At 35.2% G+C, this 23,938-nt stretch overlaps 1 protein-coding gene across 7 annotated transcripts in view; it reads left to right on the top strand.

The window, feature by feature from the left end:
- CDC73 (cell division cycle 73) overlaps positions 1-23,938 on the top strand; it is a 259,032-nt gene that overhangs the window by 65,722 nt on the left and 169,372 nt on the right. For all 7 annotated transcript variants that reach the window (XR_010412199.1, XR_010412200.1, XM_054507917.2 and 4 more), the window contains exons 11-13: positions 14,932-14,989; positions 21,578-21,613; positions 22,055-22,142. Coding sequence is in view for 5 of the 7 variants with exons in the window: in XM_054507917.2 (XP_054363892.1) it covers positions 14,932-14,989; positions 21,578-21,613; positions 22,055-22,142 (182 nt within the window). In the remaining 2 variants the exon portion in view is untranslated. The remainder of the gene's footprint in view (positions 1-14,931; positions 14,990-21,577; positions 21,614-22,054; positions 22,143-23,938) is intronic.

Raw genomic sequence — 23,938 nt, forward strand, 5'->3', positions numbered from 1 at the left:
CAGTCCATTTATTTTTTTATCTATAACTTAAATACCCCCCACCCCCAATTTTCTGGAGTTTATAAATCAGCTGGAGTGGATTACTTAATGACACCTGATAGGATACAGCTCAGTTCTTTTTTGCTCTTAATGTGGTTTCTAATGTTCTTGAAGGTAGCAAAACTTTATTTTTAATCACCTTTTAATGTCAGCATTTATTTTTCCTTTTCTTTAAAATTAACATGTATGTTAGAATTCAACAAAATGATTAGTGGATATAGCATACTTGTACAGGATCTTCTTGGTGAATAATAACGTTTTACTTATCATATTTACTTGTCCTAATATTTCAGGATTGTTTACTAACTTGCCTCCAAACACATTTTTCAGTAAGCACTAGATACTCTGAAATATTTCTTTGTATGGTTAGTCTCCTGGGCACCTTGCTTTTTTTCTGCAGAATACTGGGGCATTGCCTTTTTTTTTTTTTTTCCCTCCCCCTTAATAGCCTGAATTATCAGTTTTTCCTATGAGAGTTCAGGGACATTAACTCCTAAAAATTTATCGTTTTAGAACTTAAGCTATGAATTTGTAGTCATATATACGCTTTATCCCACCTGTCTTCCCTAATTAAATCTGTTACTTCAAATACAGGTTCACATTTTCTCTAATACTTTAAATTTTTTTGTCCTCATGTTTTTTAGTGTAGCTGATAAAATACTTTTTGTACTTGGAGGAATCCTGTGATTTTTTTTTTTTAAGGAGTTTATGTGACTTTCCCAGAAATGTTAGAAGGAATATTAAGAGTTTTATAAATGGGAAACCCAAGGTCTAGAGCTTTGGCTTTTCCTAGTTAAGTGTGAAGGAGAAAATTGGAAGCCAGTTTTTACTTAGTCTCTATGTCTACTCATACTTCATGCTCATTGCTTTTTTTTATATTAAAGGTAGGTAGCAGAGTAATGTTACAGTGCTTACATAAAATAACGTATTTTACAAAAGTAGAGGTGGATTTTAGGAGATCAGTATTTTTTTTTTAATTTTTTTATTCTTATGTTAATCCCCATACATTACAACATTAGTTTTAGATGTAGTGTTCCATGATTCATTGTTTGCATATAACACCCAGTGCTCCATGCAGAATGTGCCCTCCTCAATACCCACCACCAGGCTAACCCATCCTCCCACCCCCCTCCCCTCTAGAACCCTCAGTTTGTTTCTCAGAGTCCATCGTCTCTCATGGTTCGTCTACCCCTCCGATTTCCCCCGCTTCATTCTTCCCCTCCCGCTACCTTCTTCTTCTTTTTTTTTTTTTCTTAACATATATTGCATTATTTGTTTCAGAGGTACAGATCTGAGATTCAACAGTCTTGCACAATTCACAGCGCTTACCAGAGCACATACCCTCCCCAGTGTCTATCACCCAGTCCCCCCATCCCTCCCACCCCACCCCCCACTCCAACAACACTCAGTTTGTTTAGGAGATCAGTATTTATCAGTAATTCCTTACATAGGATTTGATTATGCAGCCAGCAACAGTGACTGTTATTTACCCAAAATCAGATTGCATGCTAAGGCTACCTAAGTTGTAGTTAAATGACTTTTTTCTCTCATAATAATAGTTTTATTATCATACCCATTTTAAAGATGAGGAACCAGTGCTTAGAGTTGTAAATAATTATCCTAGATATCAGCTAACTGGTGATAAGAGAAGCAGGCTAGGAACTAAAGCAAGATTATCTAAGTCTTTATGCTCTGTTCTTAACCATTATACTAGGTAACACTGCTGGAGAAATTATGGAAATTCTCTTTTTTTCCACTTCTTTTTTTTTTTTTCTAAGATTTTATTTATTTGACAGAGAGACATCAAGAGAAGGGAACACAAGTAGGGGGAGTGGGAGAGGGAGAAGCAGACTTCCCGCTGAGCATGGAGCCCGATGCAGGGCTCCATCCCAGGACCCTGAGATCATGACCTGAGCCAAAGGCAGCCGCTTAACCGACTGAGCCACCCAGGTGCCCCAGTGGGAATTCTTTTATACGACTGGCACAGCATACCCAGAAATCATTCATAGAATTATAAATGGATGTTTATATTTTCATTTTATTCACTTGTCAAACAAAATACATATTGATTAACTACCGTGTGCCAGTATTTGTAGGTACGCACAGTTTATTAAATGTTAGGGGGACAGAGATGGTTTAGACACCTTCCCTACCCTTTCTCTAGGAAGGATAAAACTATTTTTTTTGCTAGTTCCTTTGATTTGACTCTTTTGGTGTCCCACTGGATTTATTAAAGATCTTGATTAAGAGAGCTCCGTCAGATAACCTGCTGGTTAATGGTTCCCCCAGTATTGGTTTGAGCCCCTGAATTCCCAGTGGACTGTTGTCTCAATTATGCTTGCTAGGGGATAAGGGTTAATACAGCAAAAGAGACTCCTAGAAACTGATAAAAAGGTGCCTGTCTACTTAATCAGAATTTAAACTTTTAGGTACACGTGCCATTGGTTTCTTAAATTTAAATTAAGCTGGCTAAGACAGAAAAACAGAGCAGACACCAGATTAAAGTTCCTTTAGTGACTTTTTCTAGCAACCTGCATGTTTCCAGCCAAGAGAAACTGTAAAAATCTTATGATAGGCAAGCTTGTAGAAGTTCTTCCTTTAGTCTAGTTTCTTTTAACATCTGAATTCTATGGTTAAACTTTCTCAGTAAATGTGACAGATTTCTTTGTCAGACTCAGGAAGCTGGCAGCTGTTTTGTTAAGTTTTATAGTTATAAATGTCTTGTAATTTTTACTTGTATAGGTCTGCTTTTTAATCTTATAACACATCTCTGATGGGCAAAATAGGCTATTACTCTGTATTTTGGCCAGAACTGTCCAGGTTGGTTTTAGGATTTTCCTGGGCATGTCTGCATACAATAGCCCTCAGGGAGGCAGAATTTAAAGACAGGTTTTGAATAGCCACCTAATTCTTAGTTTCTGTTGAGTACAGAAGTAATAATTACTTTATTCATTTGGCTAGTAGTCTCTGAGTCATTATAACATGATGAATCAGGTTTAGATTTGCTTACTAATAATAAAGATAAGTTATTTCGTGGAATTTACTACCTATATAAATTCAACTAAATGTCCTTGGTAAAAAGAATGAGGGAGAAAAGGGTGTAGGAGATAACACTTCAACCGTGACAGGCGATTCACTGAGAATGAGCAAATATCCTTGAATAATTTGAGAAGAGGAGACGTGAATCTGGTTTTCCCTACATTGGTCTTCATTCCTGTTGGTGCTTTAGTATGAGTAATTGACCCCTAAATGCAAGCCATTTTTATTTCAGCCAGTGCTCACCTGAAGAACTAGTTATTTTTTCCAGTGCTAGAGAAAAAACGTTTTGGATCAGGTGTTATTTCCACCATAGTACTCTGAAAAATGCCATTTGACATAGTTATTTAGAGACCAGCCTTAGTTTTAATTGAGATCAGTCAACAGTTTTGCATAGAGTAATGTTTGCTTAGAGTTTATATCTTTTGACTTAAAATCAGATGAAATCTTTTTCAATATATAAATATATGGACAAATAGCACATTTTTGGCTGTTTAATATTAGTAAGTAGTTTTTTTGAAGAAAAATTACTGTGTGTTCATTAAGAGTTTACAGTTTTCCTTTGAAATCAGTAGGTGATTTATGAACCAGTTTTACCTTTCCTTGAATTTACAAAGCAGGCATTAGCCTGATTTCAAATTAGCAATCTCAGAATGACCACAAGTGTCAGTGTTTGCCTGCCTTATTTTTCTTCTTCAGTTTTCACCAACTTGTGCAGCAGATACTCACACTGTTTTAAGAATTTCTTTTGACATGAAAGCAGAGCTAAATTTAAGTGTCTCTTTCAGAACTAATTTTCAACACCCTTACCAGTTTTAATTCATACAAACTATTAATGATCCTAAGGGAAAATGTAAGCATTAAAATCAGCAGTAGTTTGTATTATGCTTGTATGTTCTTCACTTTCTTAGGATTGTAGCTGTTTCAGTGTAGCATAAATCAGCTAGACTCTTTCATTTGTTATTTATCACACAGGGGATACTCTTGTTGAGAGCTTTGGTTCTCAGTGGGGGAAATGTTATTTTCTAGGAGGTGTTCTAGAAGTTTATGAGGGTATTTTTTGTTGACAAAATAATTGAAGGACATTTAGTGAGTGAGTCCAGGGAAGGAGGTCTATAGTGGGTGGGGCAATTTTAAATGAACCTAATTAGAATACCAAGTATATTTTGTAAAGTTTTAACATGCACTGAATTTTCCTAGGTATATAACCACAATGTATATTGAAGAAGATTGTACTCAACTTTGTTCTGAACTTGGCCAGTAGTTCGCCATTTCGAAAAATCCTGTTGCCTGTGGCAGTCATGTTTGTAGTAGTTGGCTTACCAATAGAGAGTATACCAGTCTGTGGACATTTGTAATTGTTACATTCACTGTGATTTTATGAATAGGTACTAGCTTTCGATTACTTCATTATGTCTTCTGGTGTAATCATTTCTGAGGTTAATATTGAAATACTTGTGTTTATCGTAGATTTCTTTTCTTTTTTTTTTTTTTTTTAAGATTTTATTTATTTTGACAGAGAGAGAGCAGCGAGAGAGTGAACACAAGCAAGGGGGAGTGGGAGAGGGAGAAGCAGGCTCCCCGCTGAGCAGAGAGCCCAGATGTGGGGCTCGATCCCAGGACCCTGGGATCACGACCCGAGCCGAAGGCAGATGCTTAACGACTGAGCCACTCAGGCGCCCCATAGATTTCTTTTAAAATTTCATTCTTGTATTTGTTAGGATATTGATTTCCTTTAAAAAAATTACATACATAGGTTGCTTATGTTACCTTTGCATTTCATTTCAGATTGTTAAAAGGGGTCAATGTAAAATATTTCTTACACACAGAAGACATACTGAGTTTGATAAGGGTGTGAAGCCCACTAGGTCAGTATCTTTGAATAAGTTCTCAGGCACCTTACCTCCCTACTCCTAAACACATTGATAGTATTTAAAAATTTAAACACTGTTAATTAATTACAAAGTATAATAAAACAATTTATAAATTCAGGTAGATATAATGGGTTGAAACTTAAAACTCTGCTAAAACTTCACAAAGAAGCATTTTCACATATAAATTATTAGTATCAGAAAATACTTTTTATTTAATAGCTTTTAATAGATAAGGAAAGAAAGGAAAAAGTTGGAAGTAAGTAAATAGAATGTTTTCCCCAAAGGGCTTTTTTGAGAAGAGCTGGGAGCATAAATATACTTGACTCTAAATTCGTAGGAACTCTCTTTAGAATGATTATTTATGATCTCATTGGAAATAGGAACTTAAGTATAAGGAAACTTTGCAAAGCAGAAAAGAGGCAGGCAAAGGTTATAGGATTGGGAATGGGTAATGTTTGACTTTAGGGTTTGATTTTCTTCCCCTTCCCCAACTTCTTAGAAGATGCCTAAGGGATTCACTTATATTCAACAAATACATTGAACATTTTTTATATGCAAGCTACAGAGGGATATGAGCTTTGTCATTAGGTTCCTTTTATTCAAGAAATTGGTAGACAGGATACATAGATCATTATATAGATAACAAAATAACTGGAAGAAAATGTTATATACTTATTTTTTTTTCCCTTCAATTTCAAATTGTTTCTGTAATTCATTATGGTGTCACTCAGTTTCACTCTTTTGATACTTTTGTCTTCACAATTGTAGTTGGTTTGCATTACATTTTATTCTTAATTTTCATGCTTTTCAAGTATTTTTATTCCCTTTAAATAAATAACACGATGTCTCGGGGAAAACACAGTTGTTGAGTTTTAGTGAACCAAAATTTTAAAAATGAAAATTTTTATATTTTTGTTGTACTCTCCATTTTCTTTCATCATTTCCCTGATTACTTACTAACATATTGAGTTTGTTTCTTTTCTATATCCTTGTAGTTGAATTTGAGTTTTTTTCTGTATTTCCTTTGTAACTTTTCACAGATTTTATATTTATTAATATTTATAATATTCCAGAATATTTCATTTGACTCTGTGTGTGTTGGGGGTAAGGGGCTCAAATAGTTAAATATATACAGGTCTGTGTTTATTTTAGCTTCCTCAATTTATCGAATTATATTAAATGGTAAAACATTGAATGTTTTCTTTTAAAGCTTACAAGATTGTTATTTTCTGCTCTGCCTCTGTTGCCAGTACCTATAATTCTGTGATTCTCAAAACAATCAAATTTAGCTAATTCCAAACATGTACCCTTTGATAGAGGGAGATGGATGGGAGAATATTATGTTTTTATTCAGTGAAACAGAAGAAGAGCAAATTTATATGGCTATACCATCTTTGAAGAAACCATCCTGAATTATGTCCTTAAACTTAGTTAGTTGGACATTGGAGGTTGTACTGCAATGGCATTGTTCCTAGTAACAGGGTATTATTTACATTATAATAATGGACTTTTAGGGCAGAATTAGACCTTTCTAATCATCTAAAAATCTAGTGGTCTCATTTTGGAGGCAAGATAATCAAGACCCTGAGAGGTTGTGATTTTTCTCAGAGCTCCACTCTTTAATATGTCCGAGCCAAAGCTAGAACCTGGAGTTCAAGACTTCTAAATCAAGTTTTTTTGCACTGATTTACACTGTCTCTGGATACATCAGTGTTTTTATTTTTAGTCCATGAACCCATAAGGTACACAAATGATCCCTTACCCCTGGCCCTCTGTCACTATAAAAAAATACTGCCAGATTTAAATGAGAAAGATTGTGCTTTTATTAAACCTCAGTGACACATATAAGAGAATTGCTCATTTGTGCCAGAAAGGTATGTGGGCATTATAGACTTTGGTATTAAAGCAGGTCCATTTCTATGGTTTGGTTTGTTTCTAATGTAGTTTTATAATTAAACATTTCATCTACATTTATGTGGATGTAATCTTTTAATCTGTGGATAAATAAAAAAGAATTTTGATATTTTCCCATTATGCACGAATACCCCTTTAAAGATTTTGTATTCTGTCTCACTCTCTTTTCCTCTCTTTTGATCCAAATTTTACTTGCTGTATTTGTCTTAGTCTGGGTTCTCCAGGGAAACAACCCATAGGAGGGAGGGAGGGAGGGAGGGAGGGATGGGTGGGTGGGTGGGTGGGTGAGGAGGAATTGGCACATGTGATTATGGAAACGGAAAAGTCCCAAGATTTGCAGTCAACAAGCTGGAGACCCAGGGGAGTTGATGGTCCAGCTCAAGTCTAAGGCAGGCTCCAAAGGCAAGAAAATACTGATGTCTCAGCTTGACAACAGCCAGGCAGGAGTGAATTCTTTTTTACTCTGCCATTTTATTCTGTTCATTTCTTCAGTGGATTCAATGAGGCCCACCCACATTGGGGAGGGCAGTCTTGCTTTACTTAGTCTGTTGATTCAAATGTTAATCTTACCCAGAAACTTTCTCACAGACACATCGAGAACGATGTTTTAACCAAATTATCTGGGTATTCCATTGCCCAGTTAACACATAAAATTAACCTTCATAGTTACCTTCTGAAAGGATTCTAGAGAATGATAAATGGAAAACTGGTATTTAGATTTTTAATCAGTGAATCTCTTCTAATGCTATTCATGAGCACTTGTGTTCCAGTTTTGTCTGTGACTATAAAGAAAATAAGTATTTATTCCCAGGTCAAAGTTTTAATTCTGTGAGTGGATTTGGGTAGGAATAGATTTTTATCTTTATTGAGATTAAAATATTTTCTTTAGTCTCTGCTCCTTTGATTTCAAGTAGCAGAAACTTGTTCAAGTCAGCGTAAGGAAGAAAAGGAAATACATTATAATGGTGTAGGAATCTTCTGCAGAACTCAGGACTGAGAAATATAAATTGGCCTTTAAAAGAACACAGTGAGACATTGGAAAACTGTCAGGAATCAAGCAAGGAAGCTTTTCTGTTTCTGTCTGGTGCCATATGATTACTTGTCACCTTCCTGCATCTCTATACCAGCTCTCTGGTCCTTTGTACACCTAGTCCTCCTTAAAGCCAGCCTGCTACAGATAACTGTAGCTCACATTGCTGGGCATATCTCTCAGTATGGATTTCAAAACTCCAAAGGAGAAAAGATATGATTGGGTCAGCTTGTTCATGAGTTTATCCCTTGTGGGTATGGTCCAGCTCAGAAAAGGGGAAATAGGGTATTCTCTGAGTAGACATCCCTTGAAAAGGCTGCCATCATTTGTAATTAGACTGTGTTTATTCTTTTAAGCATATTTTGTGCTTTTTAAAAAAGATTTTTTATTGTTTATATATATATGACTTACCGTTTTAAGTGATAATTCAGTGGCATTAAGTATATCCATAACATTGTGCAGCCATCACCACTCTGTATCTCCAGAATTTTTTCATCATTCCAAACTGAAACTCTGTACACATTAAATAGTTTCCTGTTGCCCTCTTCCCAGCCCCTGTCAACCACTATTCTACTTTCTGTTTCTATGACTTTGACTCTTCCAGGTACTTCATAGAAGTACAGTCATACAGTATTTGTCTTTTTGTGTCTAGCCTACTTCATTTAGCGTAATGTTTTCAAGGTTCATCCATGTTATAGCACAATTCAGAATTTCTTTTTTTAAGGCTGAATGATATTCCATTGTATGTATAAACTGTAATTTGTGTATCCATTTGTTTGTCAGTGGACATTTAGGTTGTTTTCACCTTTTGGCTATTGTGAATAACGGTATTCACATCAGCATACAAATACCCGGTCGAGTCCCTGCTTTCAGTTCTTTTGGTTATATACCAAGAGTTGGAATTGCTGGATCATATGGTAATTCTATGTTTAATTTTTTTGAGGTGTCAACCATACTGTTTTCCATAGCAGCTACACATTTTACATTCCCATCAGCCATGCATGAAGATTCTGATTTCTCCACATCCCTGTCAGTACTTGTTAATTTCTGCTTTTTGTGTGTTTGATAGTAGCTGTCCTAATGGGTATGAAGTGGTATCTCATTGTGGTTTTGATGTACATTTCCTGACTGATTAGTGATGCTTGAGCATATTTTCATGTGCTTATGGACCATCTGGAGAATGGTCAGTTTCTCTGGTGAAATGTCTAAGTTTTTTACCCATGTTTGAATTGGGTTGTTTGTTTTTTGGTTTTGAGTTGAAGGAGTTATTTTTTTTTCAAGATTGATTATTTACTTGAGAGAGAGCCGTGTGTGCGTGCCGTGTGCATGAGCAGGGGGAGGGGCAGAGAGGGTCAAGCAGAGTCAGCAGTAAGCATGGAGCTTACATCAAGCGCGGGGCTTGATGTCACGAGTGGGAGATCATGATCTGAGCTGAAACCAAGAGTTACTTAACCACCCAGGTGCCTTTTTTTTTTCCTCCCCTCGCCTAATTGCCTTGGCTGGAATTTCAGATGCTATGTTGAATCAAAGTAGTGGAAGTGAACATACTGTTCCTGATCTTATGAGGTTTCAGTCTTTCTCCATTGAATATGTTAGCTGTTGTGGGTTTTTTATATTTAGTTTTTATTATGTTGAAAAAGTTTCCTTTCATTCCTAGTTTGTTAAGGTGTGTGTGATGTTGTTTTTAAATCATGAAAGGATGTTAAATTATCAGATCCTTTTTCTGTATCAGTGGAAATGATCATGTATTTTCCCTTCATTCTGTTAATGTGATTTCTATTGATTTTCGTATATTGAACCATCATTGCATTCCAGGAATAAATGCCACTTGGTCATGGTGTATAATCTTTTTAGTATGCTACTGAACTTGGTTTGCTAGTTCTTTTCTTACAGAGAATGTTTCTTTATGGAAAGAAGTTGGTTTAATAATTATTAGTTTCTCTTTATTTTGGGCACTAAGCTGAACATACACATACACATTTATAGAAAATACTTACATGCACATTACAAATAACTAAAAACACATATGTAACTCTTTATAATTTTTAAACTTTGATTCACTGATCCTCCATTAAATTACAAAACATGATGAAGGCAGGGACCACCTTGCTTTTGTTCATACTGATGCGTTCCCAGTTTCTTACTTGGCTTTCAGTGCTTTGATGAATGTGTATAGAATGAATAAATTAATGTTGTTTAAGTCTCTCAATAATTCTTTATGATATTTTTACCATTTTTATTTAGCAGATTAAAACAGTTAACAGTGGTCAATCAGTAATATTAGGGCAAATGGATTTTTGTTTTAATTAGTTAATGTAAATTTTTTAAGGACCTGCCATACATTAGGCACCATGTAACAGGCATTGGAGACATAATAGAGAGTCCCTGACCTAAGTTAGCTTATAGTCTGGTTGAGAGAAGCAGACAAAGTAAATAGAGAATTCTATAGCAAATTGAGGGATTTGATAGAGGTATCAAATCTATATATTTTATAGATACACTATAGTATATTTTAGGAATGTGTTAGCTATTTTCTGTGTTGGCAGACATTCTATGCATATGCCTCTGGGTTATGGCAAATGTAAAAAAATAAATTGTGCTTGTAATTTGTGTTTTGCTCTTGAAATCTTGTATGTTTTCAACCTCATTGTCATTTGTCTACAGAGTTGCAGTTTTCTTTTTCTTTATAGTTTTTCCAAAATACTTTTTTTTTAAAGACTCAATGTACTTAAAATTCAGATCCTTTTTAAAAAAGCATCCTGGTATTTGGGAATTCTAAATATCAAATCCACATTTCATGGGAGTGTGTTACTGTAGAAAGTTTGCCTTTGCATGTAAGGGTACAATTAGTATTTCATTTTTAAAACGTTACTTTTGCTGTCGTAAATACGGTAGTCAAAAAGGTAGATTATAAACTTATAAAATCTGCATATATATTCTGTATGTTTTCTTCATTTAGAATTTTTAGTATTTTATGAAGTTTCATATAAAAAGCATTTTTCCAAATTAAGTAAATATAATCTTTTTCATACTGACACTTGTTACAAATATTTTTTCTTATTTTATTTTTTTATTTTTTATTTATTTGCGAGAGAGAGAATGAGAGACAGAGAGCATGAGAGGGAGGAGGATCAGAGGGAGAAGCAGACTCCCTGCCAAGCAGGGAGCCCGATGCGGGACTCGATCCCGGGACTCCAGGATCATGACCTGAGCCGAAGGCAGTCGCTTAACCAACTGAGCCACCCAGGCGCCCACAAATATTTTTTCTTATGATATTATATATAATGGTACTATTTCCTGCTTGTTTAAAGCAGAAATACCAATATTGTCTCTCCCGGTACCAGGAGATTTTTAGGTTTTCTCATTTGCTAAAATAAGTAAGGATTATAAACAGTATAGTTTGTTTTGCCTTGTTATGTTTTACAAAAATGATTCTATCACTTCTACCGTTCTTATCAGTTATTTCTTTTCTAGAATGCCTCAGGTCTCGGTGGAAATTGTAATTGTTCTGACTTTTCAAGAGAAAGCAAGTTTTCCTCTCCAGTTAGCACAACTTGTCAGCTCTTTTAGTTGGCTTTTTTTTTTTTTCCCTGATACTTTATTTTCCCAGATGGGTATTATATTTTTCCCCCAATCCATGTATCTTTAAAAATGTGGAACTGTCAGTCTCTTCTTCCCCATATTACTGCCAAATTCTTATTCCTTTTTCTTAGCATATGCCAGATATACCATTTTGTAGCCTTTGAAAAACCTCACCTCTGTTTTTTCATCTTTAAGGAGTGGTGGGGTCGGATTATATGGTTTCTGAGGTTCTTTATGCAAGGACTTCTTCTTTTTTTTTTTTTTTAAAGATTTTATTTATTTGTTTGAGAGAGAGAGAGAGAGCACATGAGAGGGGGAGGGCCAGAGGGAGAAGCAGACTCCCCGCCGAGCAGGGAGCCCGATGCGGGACTCGATCCCGGGACTCCAGGATCATGACCTGAGCCGAAGGCAGTCGCTTAACCAACTGAGCCACCCAGGCGCCCTATGCAAGGACTTCTATAATTTTATTTCAAAATAGTACAGATTGGAGTGGAATGAACTTTTAGCTCTTTGTGTTGGCTAGGGAGTCCTAAAAGGGCTACAAACTGACATGATTAGTTAAGTTCTTCCCAGTTTTCTTTCAAGGAGTCTACAGTCTCCAATTTAATAGCTGTATAGGTTGTGTGTGTGTGTGAGAGAGAGAGAGAGAGAGAGAGATTGAGTGTGTGTGAATGCATGCTTGCATTTACACTTATTTGTGTTTGTTTAGTAACTACAAAATTAAGAAAAGTTATACTGCAGTGACTTTGGCAACTCAGTTTTTAGTACATCTGAGAAGACAAAAGTTAGACCTCTTCCAGTTGCAGCTAACAGTAGCTCTGCTCAACTAATGGAGGTAAAAATGTGTGTGGAGTTCATAGAGTCGTGAGATGAGGGATTTTAAAGGTTCATATAATCAAGAAGACGTAGGGGGAGAATAGGCCTTGAGGCTATTATATCTAGATAGGTGTTATAGGGGATGTTATATTTACCTCTTTTTTGTGCATACTACTGTCATTCTGTCCTTCTGCAGATTGGGCTTTCCCCATGAGTCAAGAGATATATGATCATCTGTAATTTTTGGTTTACCACCTTGCAGCCTTGTAGCTAGAGTTGTAACTTGCTAGTTCCAGCTAGTAAAACATACAGGGGAGAACTCTTGATTGACCTAGCCTAAGACATATGCCTCTCCCAGTGACCAAGGGCTGAGGCTTATTCCCAAAAAGGGATAATTTGGAGTAGGAGAAGGTCATCAGGCAATGATAGCTTACTTTGTAAACAGAAAATACCTATTTTTTGGTATTTAAAGAGGTCCTAGTTTTGAGTTTACTCAAAAGTCAATAAAAACACTTAAGGGTTATGATTTCTAACGGAAAAGACTTTTTTTCATATTACTTCTATGTGTTTGTACCTTTTGCTGACCCATGTTATAAGAGCCAAAGTCTCGTCATATAGTATAGGTATATTTTAGTAGTCAGCTGAATCAGTTTTGGTTCTGATAGTTCTCAATATGCACAGAGTGCTGTTGTGTTCTTGTGATTTTGAACTTCGTCTACTCTTTTTAAAAGAAGGGGGCTTTGTATTATGCAGCCATCAAAAGGAATGAGATCTTGCCATTTGCAACGACGTGGATGGAACTGGAGGGTGTTATGCTGAGCGAAATAGGTCAATCAGAGAAAGACATGTATCATATGACCTCACTGATATGAGGAATTCTTAATCTCAGGAAACAAACTGAGGGTTGCTGGAGTCGGGGGTGGGGTGGGAGGGATGGGGTGACTGGGTGATAGACACTGGGGAGGGTATGTGCTATGGTGAGCGCTTTGAATTGTGCAAGACTGTTGAATCACAGATCTGTACCTCTGAAACAAATAATATAATATACGTTTAAAAAGAAGAAGAAGAAGAAGAAGGTAGCGGGAGGGGAAGAATGAAGGGGGGAAATTGGAGGGGGAGACGAACCATGAGAGACGATGGGCTCTGAAAAACAAACTGAGGGTTCTGGAGGGGATGGGGGTAGGAGGATGGGTTAGCCTGGTGATGGTTATTAAAGAGGGCACGTTCTGCATGGAGCACTGGGTGTTACGCACAAACAATGAATCATGGAACACTACCTCAAAAACTAGTGATGTAATGTATGGGGATTAACAACAATAAAAAAAAGGGGGGGGGCTTTGATTTGGATCCAGCTAACCTTATAGTCAAATGTAGACAGAAAGATACCTGCATATGTGTGTGCTCCTTGTTCTTCTTCCTGTCTCATTTATTTTTTCTGTTTCTGTGTGTACCTAAGTCATATTCCATGACTCAGTGTTTACATATAAGGATTTCTAGGTAATATGGGTAATGTTTATTTTATTTTTGTGTTTATTATATAATATCTAGTTGACTCCTCTTTATGCAGGAACATGGGATGGAAAGCTAAAATGTCTTTAATTGATTTAGTTATTTATTTAAAAAAAAAAACTGTGGTATAGCCTACCATTCCAAATTACTTTACTATGCAGAATCTCAAGTTCTGAAGAGAATGTAATATGGTTAAAATTAACATTATTTAACAGTATTTCTTTAGAAATGTTTCTGTGATTCTAATACTGATTTTTATTATTACGGATTTATGTAACTTCCCTGATAGTTATCAAATTTCATTCAGTTGAGTACAACTAGAATATTATTCTAGTTGTTTTGAAATTTACATTTGTAGCTTTTTTTTTTTCATTTGTAGCTTTCTGTTAAGTGTGAATATGATTGAAACTGTTATATTAAAGACAGCTTTTTGAGTATCTTAAGCATTTCAGAGGCATCTACTCCTGAATGTATAATTGATATATTTCAATACTTAGCGTATTTTCTTCTGTATATTACATGCTTAGTAATTAGTTGAGATTGTTATTTAGTTAAAATTTTTAACCACTCTTAAATGTAACAAATCTCGTCTTTTTAAATGTGATTATTTCCCTGAATATTTTAAAGGCATTTAATTTGAAATGTTTGTGGAATTTTTTAATGCACTCCAAAGTAACATCATTTATATCTTTCTGATGTGAGATTATGTATCATTTATTCATTTTGAGACTGTTTAATGGAAAAAAGATTGACTTGATTTTAAAATGGGTAATAACGTTTAAGCAAATATTAAAATTGTCAACAATTAAGCAAATCATTAAATATTTGAAAAATGTTACATGCTTACAATAACTACTGTATGGTAACAGTTTAAATTTATTTTCTACTAAATATTCCTATTATTACCTCATGACCGATAGCATAAAAGATAAGGGAGGTGTTTTTGTTTTTTGTGCTTGTGTGTGTGTGTGTGTGTGTGTGTGTGTGTTTAATGCTTAGGATCATAGGATGTTCAGTGGAGGGACTGATTGAGAGACAAGGAGATACGGAATTTCTTTGCAGTAATTAAATGGACGTGTTTATTATGTAAAGGAATTCTAACATCATGTGTCAATTTTTATTCTTTTAAAGGAAGGTGCATCGGCCCGTAAGACTCAGGCTCCTGCGGCACAGCCAGTACCAAGACCAGGTAAAATACAAAACTTTGGGGGATTTTTTGTTGTTTTTTTAATGGTCACAATGAAATTTTTTTTGATATGTACAGTGCTTTGAAGGAATTGAAATTTTACTTTAAAGTATTTACAAAGTAATATAGGAACATTTACTTGAACAAATAGGTAGAGTTGAAGAATTAAAGAAAATTTTTTAGAAAATGTTTTTAAGATCTTAGAAAAATGTTTTAAAAAGCTATGTATATGGGCGCCTGGGTGGCTCAGTTGGTTAAGTGACTGCCTTCGGCTCAGGTCATGATCCCGGAGTCCTGGGATCGAGTCCCGCATCGGGCTCCCTGCTCGGCAGGGAGTCTGCTTCTCCCTCTGACTCTATCCCCTCTCATGCTGTTTTTCTCTCTCGCTCTCTCTCAAATAAATAAATAAAATCTTTAAAAAAAAAGCTATGCATATGTACACATCCCTCACCACTTCTTGTTTGAGAGTACATATGGATGTGATTTTTCCTCCCCTGTTGGAAGCACAACACCATAATTTTAATAGACTGTTGGCAGCTTTTATGCTTAGAATTTCAGATGTGTTTGTTCTTGAGCATATAAGATTCTGTAATCAGTTTTGTAAAATGTGTGGTAAGCATAGGGATTATTGAAGTTATTTTGGAAATATTTTTCTTCCCTCTTCCTAGTTCCTAAAAAGGTTGATCTTTATAAATGCATGTAGATACCAACAATATATTCATTTTAAGTGTTTTGGGTTTGATTTTGGTGTTTTTACATTTAGTATAATTATAGTGTTAGGCTATACCATGTGTCTTTTTTACCTCATCAGTGGTATTGAATATGGCTATGAAGAAAATGAAAAGGATTGGAAAGGCACAGGCAAGAATTTAATTGGGTGATCAGCCTCTTAAATTTGGCAGTATCAATATTGTAGATTTGGATGTGTTTTTATTCATAGTATGTTTACACGCTAACTCTAAAATTATGTAAATTATACATACTAAATATTTCTGGAAGCACTTTAGAAATATGATATTAATATATGTGGCTTATATTGGAATGATTTTATATTGGAATGTGTCCTGGATCCATACATCCGGATTTTGACATGACTAGTATTTTCTTTTCTTTTCCTTTTCTTTTCTTTCCTTTCCCTTCCTTTCCTTTCCTTTCCTTCTTCCTTTCCTTTCCTTATCACAGTGGATCTGTGTGGAATCTTTATCATTCCTGTTTTTGAGGATGAGTGGAGAAGAGGAGTGCTTCATTGTCAGGAGTGTTAAATTTTGAGCACATTGGATAAATTTATTTCAGATAGCAGGACTGTGGGACTGTTTTTTAAGTAGAGAGGACCTTACCAGAAGCCACTGTAAGAGTATAAGGAAGAACAATTAAATTCAGTAAATATTAGTTGAATGCCTTCCATGTATGTACAAGGTGCCAGAAACTAGGAAAAGCTCAGAAGGAGTTCTTTTAGGAAGGAAGAAAAAGCGAAGGCAGTAGGAATTGCCAGACTCAGTTGGGCCCAAAAAATACAACCTGTGAAATAGAGGGATATTGTAGAGGCAGCTGAATGACTGATACAGAATTGTTTTTCTGTAAGGGAGGGATGGGAGGCTATAGTTGGTCAGTCTAAAGAGGATCACATTAGAAATTCAGAAATGGTGTAAAAGGGGAGAAATCACCACTGGAGGTTTCTAAACCCACTTTTGTGTTGTGTAATGTAAAATTGTCATTTCACGTTTTCTCAAAATCATTTGGCAGACAAGGAAAGGTGTAGGGGGAGGCACTAATATCTAAATAAACTAGGTTGTTCAAATGTACCGTGTGATAAAATGAAGTTAAGGGAGCTGGATTCTACCAGCCAGTTTTGTGACCTTGGGGAAGATCATATGTAAACTAAGGAGTGCTGTGTCTTTTCAACTCTTAATATTCTATTATTCTTTTTCAATTGTTCCACCAAGGTACACTGGCAATTAAACTGATTGACATTAATGTGAATTAATATCTCAGAACAAATATTCTGATCCCCATCCATGTGAGATCCCCTCTTCCTTTTCCACAAGTTTTTAGCACTCATTTATGAATAAAAACTGATTTTAGTGGCTATTAAGCAGTTTGTCATCTTTGTCTTGATTAGTGAATTTTTCTTTTGCTGTAGAAATATTTATTGTATTTGCTTATGGGATGCTGCCCAATTTCAAAGAGATTGTGTAATATATGACATGTTCACTTATGTTATCTTTTCAAAATTGAAAAAAATATGAATGCTCAAACCTGTCTGGCAGTGTAATATGTTACAGATGAGAGATTATGCATTTATAACTGCTATTTGTAGGTAGAGTCCAAATGAGGGACTGAACCACCATTTTGTTTACCTCTTCAGTGGGGCAACTCAAATATGGAGTTCCATTATTGATTAATTTTTCCTTTTTATTATTCTTTCACCACATTTTTATCTAGCACTAATTGTGTCAGGCAAGTCCCTGGGTAAATTCGATATTTGAAAGTGTCTGCAGTTATTCCCAACTTCTAAACATTCATTTAGAGAATGTAACTAACAAAAAGCACATGTTTTTCAGTGGATTAGGAAGGATAAGCCTTTGGTAAGCCATAGTCCTGTACTTTACTGTCATTTTCTTTCTAGATTAAATCTCTTTCACATATCCCAGCTTCCTATCTCTTTCTCATGCATATACAGTGCATACTTCTCCAGCTTTAATTTTTTACTTTTATTTCATAGATTGCCTGAAATGGGTAGGTGGACTACCGCTCTAGTTTATCTGCTTTACATATAAGATTGAGAGAGAGAATTAGCCCCTTGTATATTTTATTTATTTATTACTTATTTATTTAATTTTTAAAATATTTTCTTTATTTGAGAGAGAGGGAGTGAGAGAGATCAGGAGCAGGTTGGAAGGGTAGGGGGAGAAGCAGACTCCCTGCTGAGCAGGGAACCCGATGCAGGACTCGATCCCAGGACCCTGAGATCATGACCAAGTCGAAGGTGGACGCTTAACTGACCGAGCCACCCAGATGCCCCACCCTTTGTATATTTTAAAAAGATTGTGCTGGTTCTAGTATCTCATTCCATAGTTTTACATCTATGCACTGATGATTTTCAAATTTGTATCTCCAAATCAGACATCTCTTCTTATCTCTGATATCTTATATAAACTGTTTAACATTTGGATATGCCATAGGTATCTTAAAACTGATGTAAAACCTTTGTTCCCTGATGTTTTATCCCAGGTGTCTTCTTCATGAATAAATGGCACCTCTGTTTCTTGAGCAAAAAAGTTCAGGAGTTATTCTTCATTATTCACTTTTCACATATGCTTATTGCTCTCATCTAATAGGTCAGTGACTTCTGTCAAATTTACCTTTTCTGTGTTTCAAATTTGTCTTTTTATCTCTACTACCACAACTTAAGTCTAAACCATTATCATTTCTCTAGACCAGTGCTTCCTGAAGTGTTAGTCCATGACCTATTTCTGGCTTCCAACAAGATACATATAGAAATTGAGAATACAATACTGTCACAACATCCAAGTGCATGATCATTTTCTAATAATTCATTGTTACTGCATTTTATTCACTTGACCTTGGATTGGAAATTTAAAATAGTAAAAAAAAACCCTCCTATCTTTACAACTAATTTGAGTAGCACCACCGTGGACTGTTGTTAATAGTCCTAACTGAGCTTTCTGCTTTCATGCTTGTCCCCTTTTGATTCCTTATCTAAATCTATTGTTTTTCCTTTACAGAAGATGTGACATGAAAATCAAATTATGTCACTTTCTGGCTTAGAAGTTACAGGGTTTTCCAGTGGCACTTAAATGCAAATTTAACGTTGCCTAGAAAGCCTTATGTGAATTGGTTCTTGAATATATTTTTAACCTCATTTCCTGCCACTCTTTCTTTTGTCCCTTTAGTCTATACATTTGCAGTTCCTTAATCACAGCAGTTTCTTTCTGTCTTTGGCATTTGCTCACATTCCTACCTCTAACCTGGGCTATTCCTCCACTATTCCTTGCAAATTGGCTCCTTTTCATCCTTTAAATTTCAGCTTAAATGCCACTTTCTTTGAGAGGCTTTCTCTAAGCATTCTATCCAAAGGACACTTTTCTGTCAGTGTACACGCCTTTTGTTCCTTAATATTACATGTTCAAATTTGTTATATGTGTTTGTATGCTTGCTTATTTATGGTCTGACTCCCCTACTTAACTGAAGGGTTTTGAGGGCAGGGACTATTTGTTTTATTTATAATAATAAGAGGGGCTTCTGCATAAGGCTGTGAATATTTAAGTGAAGACTGTAATTATATTAGAAATCAAACATAGCAATCAATAATAATTACTTATCAGCTTGGTAAATTTTCAGTCATGGAATTTGCTGAAGGTAGTGGTAGTGTTACTAGAAGTAGGAGCATTTAGGATCACCTAGAGCCACAGGGTTCGCTGAATATTAAATATGGGCCAAGACCTGATTAAGGACTTAACCAGCATTGTTGTTTTTAAGATTCTCATAACAGTTTCAAGATGTAGAAACTATTATTACTGTTTTATAGTTGAGGACAACTGAGACTGAATGGTCTATCAATTCAGTTTGCCAGGGTAATTTGCCTAGGAAGTGGCAAAATGGAGATAGTAATTGAGATCGTCTGAGTACAGATTCTTGCTCTTAATCATTTGCCATATGGACTGGTGTTATTCTGCCCTTTCCTCCTCTCTCCCACTAAATCAAGCTTAGTATAGTGTGTTTGTCATCGTGTCTGTGCCTTGGTCCTTACTTAACCAGGGAACCTATTTATATTCTTTTGTAATTACTTTTTACTAAGTCTCTAAATTTTAATATGTGTGCTTTTATATTTTGTCTTTTTCTTACATGGGGTCTTCTCACCCTTGAATTTAGTGAATCTTTTCCTAAATTCCTGAGCCCACTGTGGGCTGCTTTAACCAAACCAGTGGTGTTTCAGGCAAAAATTTCTTTTTTGTTGTTCCCCTTACTTATTTTCTTAGCAAGTCCTATCTCCTGTTTATCCAAATCCATCCATCCTGTCATTACTTTATCCCTCCAACAAACACCAAATACTTACTGAGAATGTATTATATTCCAAATGATGCTATCGAGCTAATCAGGTGTTTCCATGAGTCCTATTTCTAAAAATGATTTAAGAAAGCTTTAGTGTTTTTTTCCTTAGCAAGAAGAGAGAGATGAAAACACTATAATAAATATGTATGTGTGTGAACTTGTATTTATATATATTTTTCTCTGCTTTGTGACTGGAAGAGTCATACTGTTGGACTCCATAAAATTTTATCACAATAAGTAGCTATACAAAGGAGTACACAGTATTAAGTTAAAATGTAGCATTTCACTGCTTTAAAAAAGAACACGTTCCCAAAATGAATATGTCCCTTTAAAAATGGTAATCTGTTTTTAACAACTGATGTTGAGTTAGAATTTTAAATCTCCTAGAATTTTTATTTTTGTGATTTAAGAAAATGGAAGTTTTAATACAGTACATGACACATAGGAAGCAGTCAATAAATATTGTACATGTAAAATCTGAAAATTGAATGTACAGCATTTTTAAATTCTAAAATTTATTAATCTTGAACCAGGCTGGTGTTGCTGTTATTTTACCAGCAAATATTTCTGTGAATTATAAAGTCTGTTATATAAACAAATAATGAAAAGATGAATATTTGTGTTTTTATAACATACATTCACATTTTTTTAATTTAAATTCAATTAGCCAACATATAATACATCATTAGTTTCAGATGTAAAGTTCAATAATTCATCAGCTACATATAACACCCAGTGTTCATCACATCACGTGCCCTCAATGCCCATCACCCAATTACCCCATCCCTCCACCCAGCTCCCCTACATTCACAATTACTAATAATATGGGCAACTGGGGACGCCTGGGTGGCTTAGTCAGTTGAGTGTTGGACTCTCAGCACTGACTCTGTTTCAGATTCTCTCTCCCTCTGCCTCCTGGTCTCACTGTCTCCCTCCCCCCTCTCTCAAATAAATAAATAAAATCTTAAAAAAAATAATATGGGCAATTCAAAATAATATAGACCTTCACATGACTCATTGCCTGTAATGTTGTCTTCTAATGAACAAAGATCATATGAAAAGAGAGAGAAAAATGGTAAGAAATATTTTAGGTCTTAGTTCCCAATAATGCCTTTCTTTTCCCTCCCAAATAGTTAAGCACATTTCCTCCTTCCAGCCTTTCCCGCCATTGTTACATGTTTTTGCATTTACTACATTGGCTGTTAGTTAATTAAGAAACTATTTGCTTCTTTTGCTAGACTTTAATATCCATTAATGTAGATACTCAGAGTCTAGCAATGTAGTTATATCCGCTTTGTTACAATAGATTGTTGAATAATGATAAGGCATTTTAGTATTTTTGTGAAACAGAGAAATAAATTGAGAAGATTGATATCATTTGAGAAGATTGCAATATATTTTAAAATTTTTTAACTAGTCATATGTAATTTAAATTTTTAGGCCTTAGTTGCTTTGTAAATTTGAAAATAAGAATGTGATTTTGTAATACTCAGTTTCTTTTTTTCCTCTCTTTAACAGTTTCTCAAGCAAGACCTCCCCCAAATCAGAAGAAAGGTGAGGTTGTGCATATGATTTTAAACTTATTTTAAAAAGTAAAAGTAGGGGCACCTGGCTGTCTCAGTCGGAAGAGCATGTGACTCTTGATCTCAGCATCATGAATTCGAGCCCCATGTTGGGTGTAGAGATTACTTAAATAAAGATAAAACTTAAAAAAAAAATTTAAAAATAAAAAGTAAAAGTGAATAAGCCAAATTAAAAAACGAAGGCTAATATCTTGCTTGTGCAGTTATATTAGATGTTTGTGCATGGTATCCATTCTGATTAATCAGTACTCAGGTCATACTGATTACTAAATATTTTGAATATCACTGTTGACTTAAAATATTTCGTTAGCTCAAGGGAGTTAGGATTACAAATTTATCAATTGCAAAAGTAACTATTTCTTTTAATAATAATAACAACATATTTGCTACCTTTATAATTTTGTCTTTACAGGATCTCGAACACCCATTATCATAATTCCTGCCGCTACCACCTCTTTAATAACCATGCTTAATGCAAAGGACCTTCTACAGGACCTGAAGTAAGTCATTTGTTAAACTCTTGTTTTCACTGGATATGGAGATATCTTTGAGAATTAGTTAAGAATTTGGTATTCCTTAGTTGGAGAAAACAATTTCAGTTTCTGTGCTGTAGGCTTTATATAGATAGTCTCAAGTATAATTTTCAAAGCAACGTACAGAGTACTTGAACAATATAGGGGTTTAAGGTGCTGATCCCCAGCACAATCAAAAATTTACATACAGCTTTTGACTCCTGCAGAAACTTAACTCCTAATAGCCTAATGTTGATGGACACCTTACTGATAATATGTTACATATAACATAACAGTCAATTAACACATATTTTGTATCTCATATGTATTATATACTATTCTGTACAATAAAGTAAGCTAGAGAAAAGAATGTTAAAAAAATCACAAGGAAGAGAAAATACACTTACATTATTGTATTTTTATAAAGAGATTTTATTTATTTATTTGAGAGAGTGAGCGAGCATGAGCCAGGTGGGGGCGAGGGCAGAGAGAAAAGGAGAAGTAGACTCCCTGCTGATCAGGGAGCCTGATTCGGGGCTCAATCCCAGGACCCTGGGACCATGACCTGAGTTGAAGACATATGCTAACCGACTGAGCCAACAGGCACCCAAGTACTGTGTTGCATTTATTGGAAAAAAAACAAAACCAAACCAAAAATCCATGTATAAGTGGACTCATGCACTTTAAACCAGTGTTGTTCAGGGGTCTGCTGTATATTCTTTTCTCTTTGGATTCTTTAGGGAAAGTTACAGAAATTTTTGGCAAAAGTTCTAATGAAAAGGATACTATTATGTTTATTTTTAATATGAGTTGTTTTGTTTTGACTTTTTCCTAAAGAGCTTGAGGGAAGTTCTAAAACAAATTCTAGTTCTCTCCCTCTCTAAGGAAGTGGATATACTTCCTTAGAACTTAATTGCAATCCCCCCCCCCCCCCCCAGTTCATCCTTTTGTTGATTGTTTATCTCTTGTAAGATTCCAGGTCTAGTTTCTTTGTGTCCTTCCTTTGTGTGGGTGGTAAAAACCAAGTCTCAAGGGTGTGTTCCTTTCTTCCTTTTTCATCCACTGAAGCACCAGTGATTTCTGGCCCATGACTATTTTCTTTCCAGCTCAGCTATACATTTCAGGTGTTTGTTATATTTTATCTGACATTTCTTGGAAGGGTTTTTATAATTACTGGAACTGGAATTTTATAAGGTGTATTTAATCTGTCTATACTGAGTTTATTCATTCAACACTATAGAGCAAAAACTAAAAATCAAAGTGCTTTGTGTAGATAATATACTGCAAGCTCAATCTTCTTGGAGCTCACATGACTGTGTTGGGAGTCATTTGTTGCAACTGATGAGAAATAAAATATGTTCCAGCATTTAGTATAAAACCCAATTTTAATGCCTTATTATTGAGAGTATAGTGAAAAGTATAATTTTCTTTGACACTCACTTACAAACAAATCACATCTTGAAGATAAGTTCAAAATCAAATTAGACCTCAGCAATAATATATTAGCCATTAAAAACTTCACCTAGCTCCTCTCACAAATAATGTGTTAGTGAGAACGTACATAACTGTAGTGATGTTTTTTTTAATAATCTAAGGAAATACTTGAAATTTATTATTTTCTAGATTTTTTTTTTTTTTAAGATTTTATCCATTTATGAGAGAGAGAATGAGAGAGAGAGAGCATATGAGAGGGGGGAGGGTCAGAGGGAGAAGCAGACTCCCTGCCGAGCAGGGAGCCCAATGCAGGACTCGATCCAGGGACTCCAGGATCATGACCTGAGCCG

This window comes from Mirounga angustirostris, unplaced genomic scaffold, assembly GCF_029215605.1.
Source record: "Mirounga angustirostris isolate CCGP_5_RB_7025 unplaced genomic scaffold, mMirAng1.0.hap1 SCAF_6, whole genome shotgun sequence".
NCBI classification, from domain to species: Eukaryota; Metazoa; Chordata; class Mammalia; order Carnivora; family Phocidae; genus Mirounga; species Mirounga angustirostris.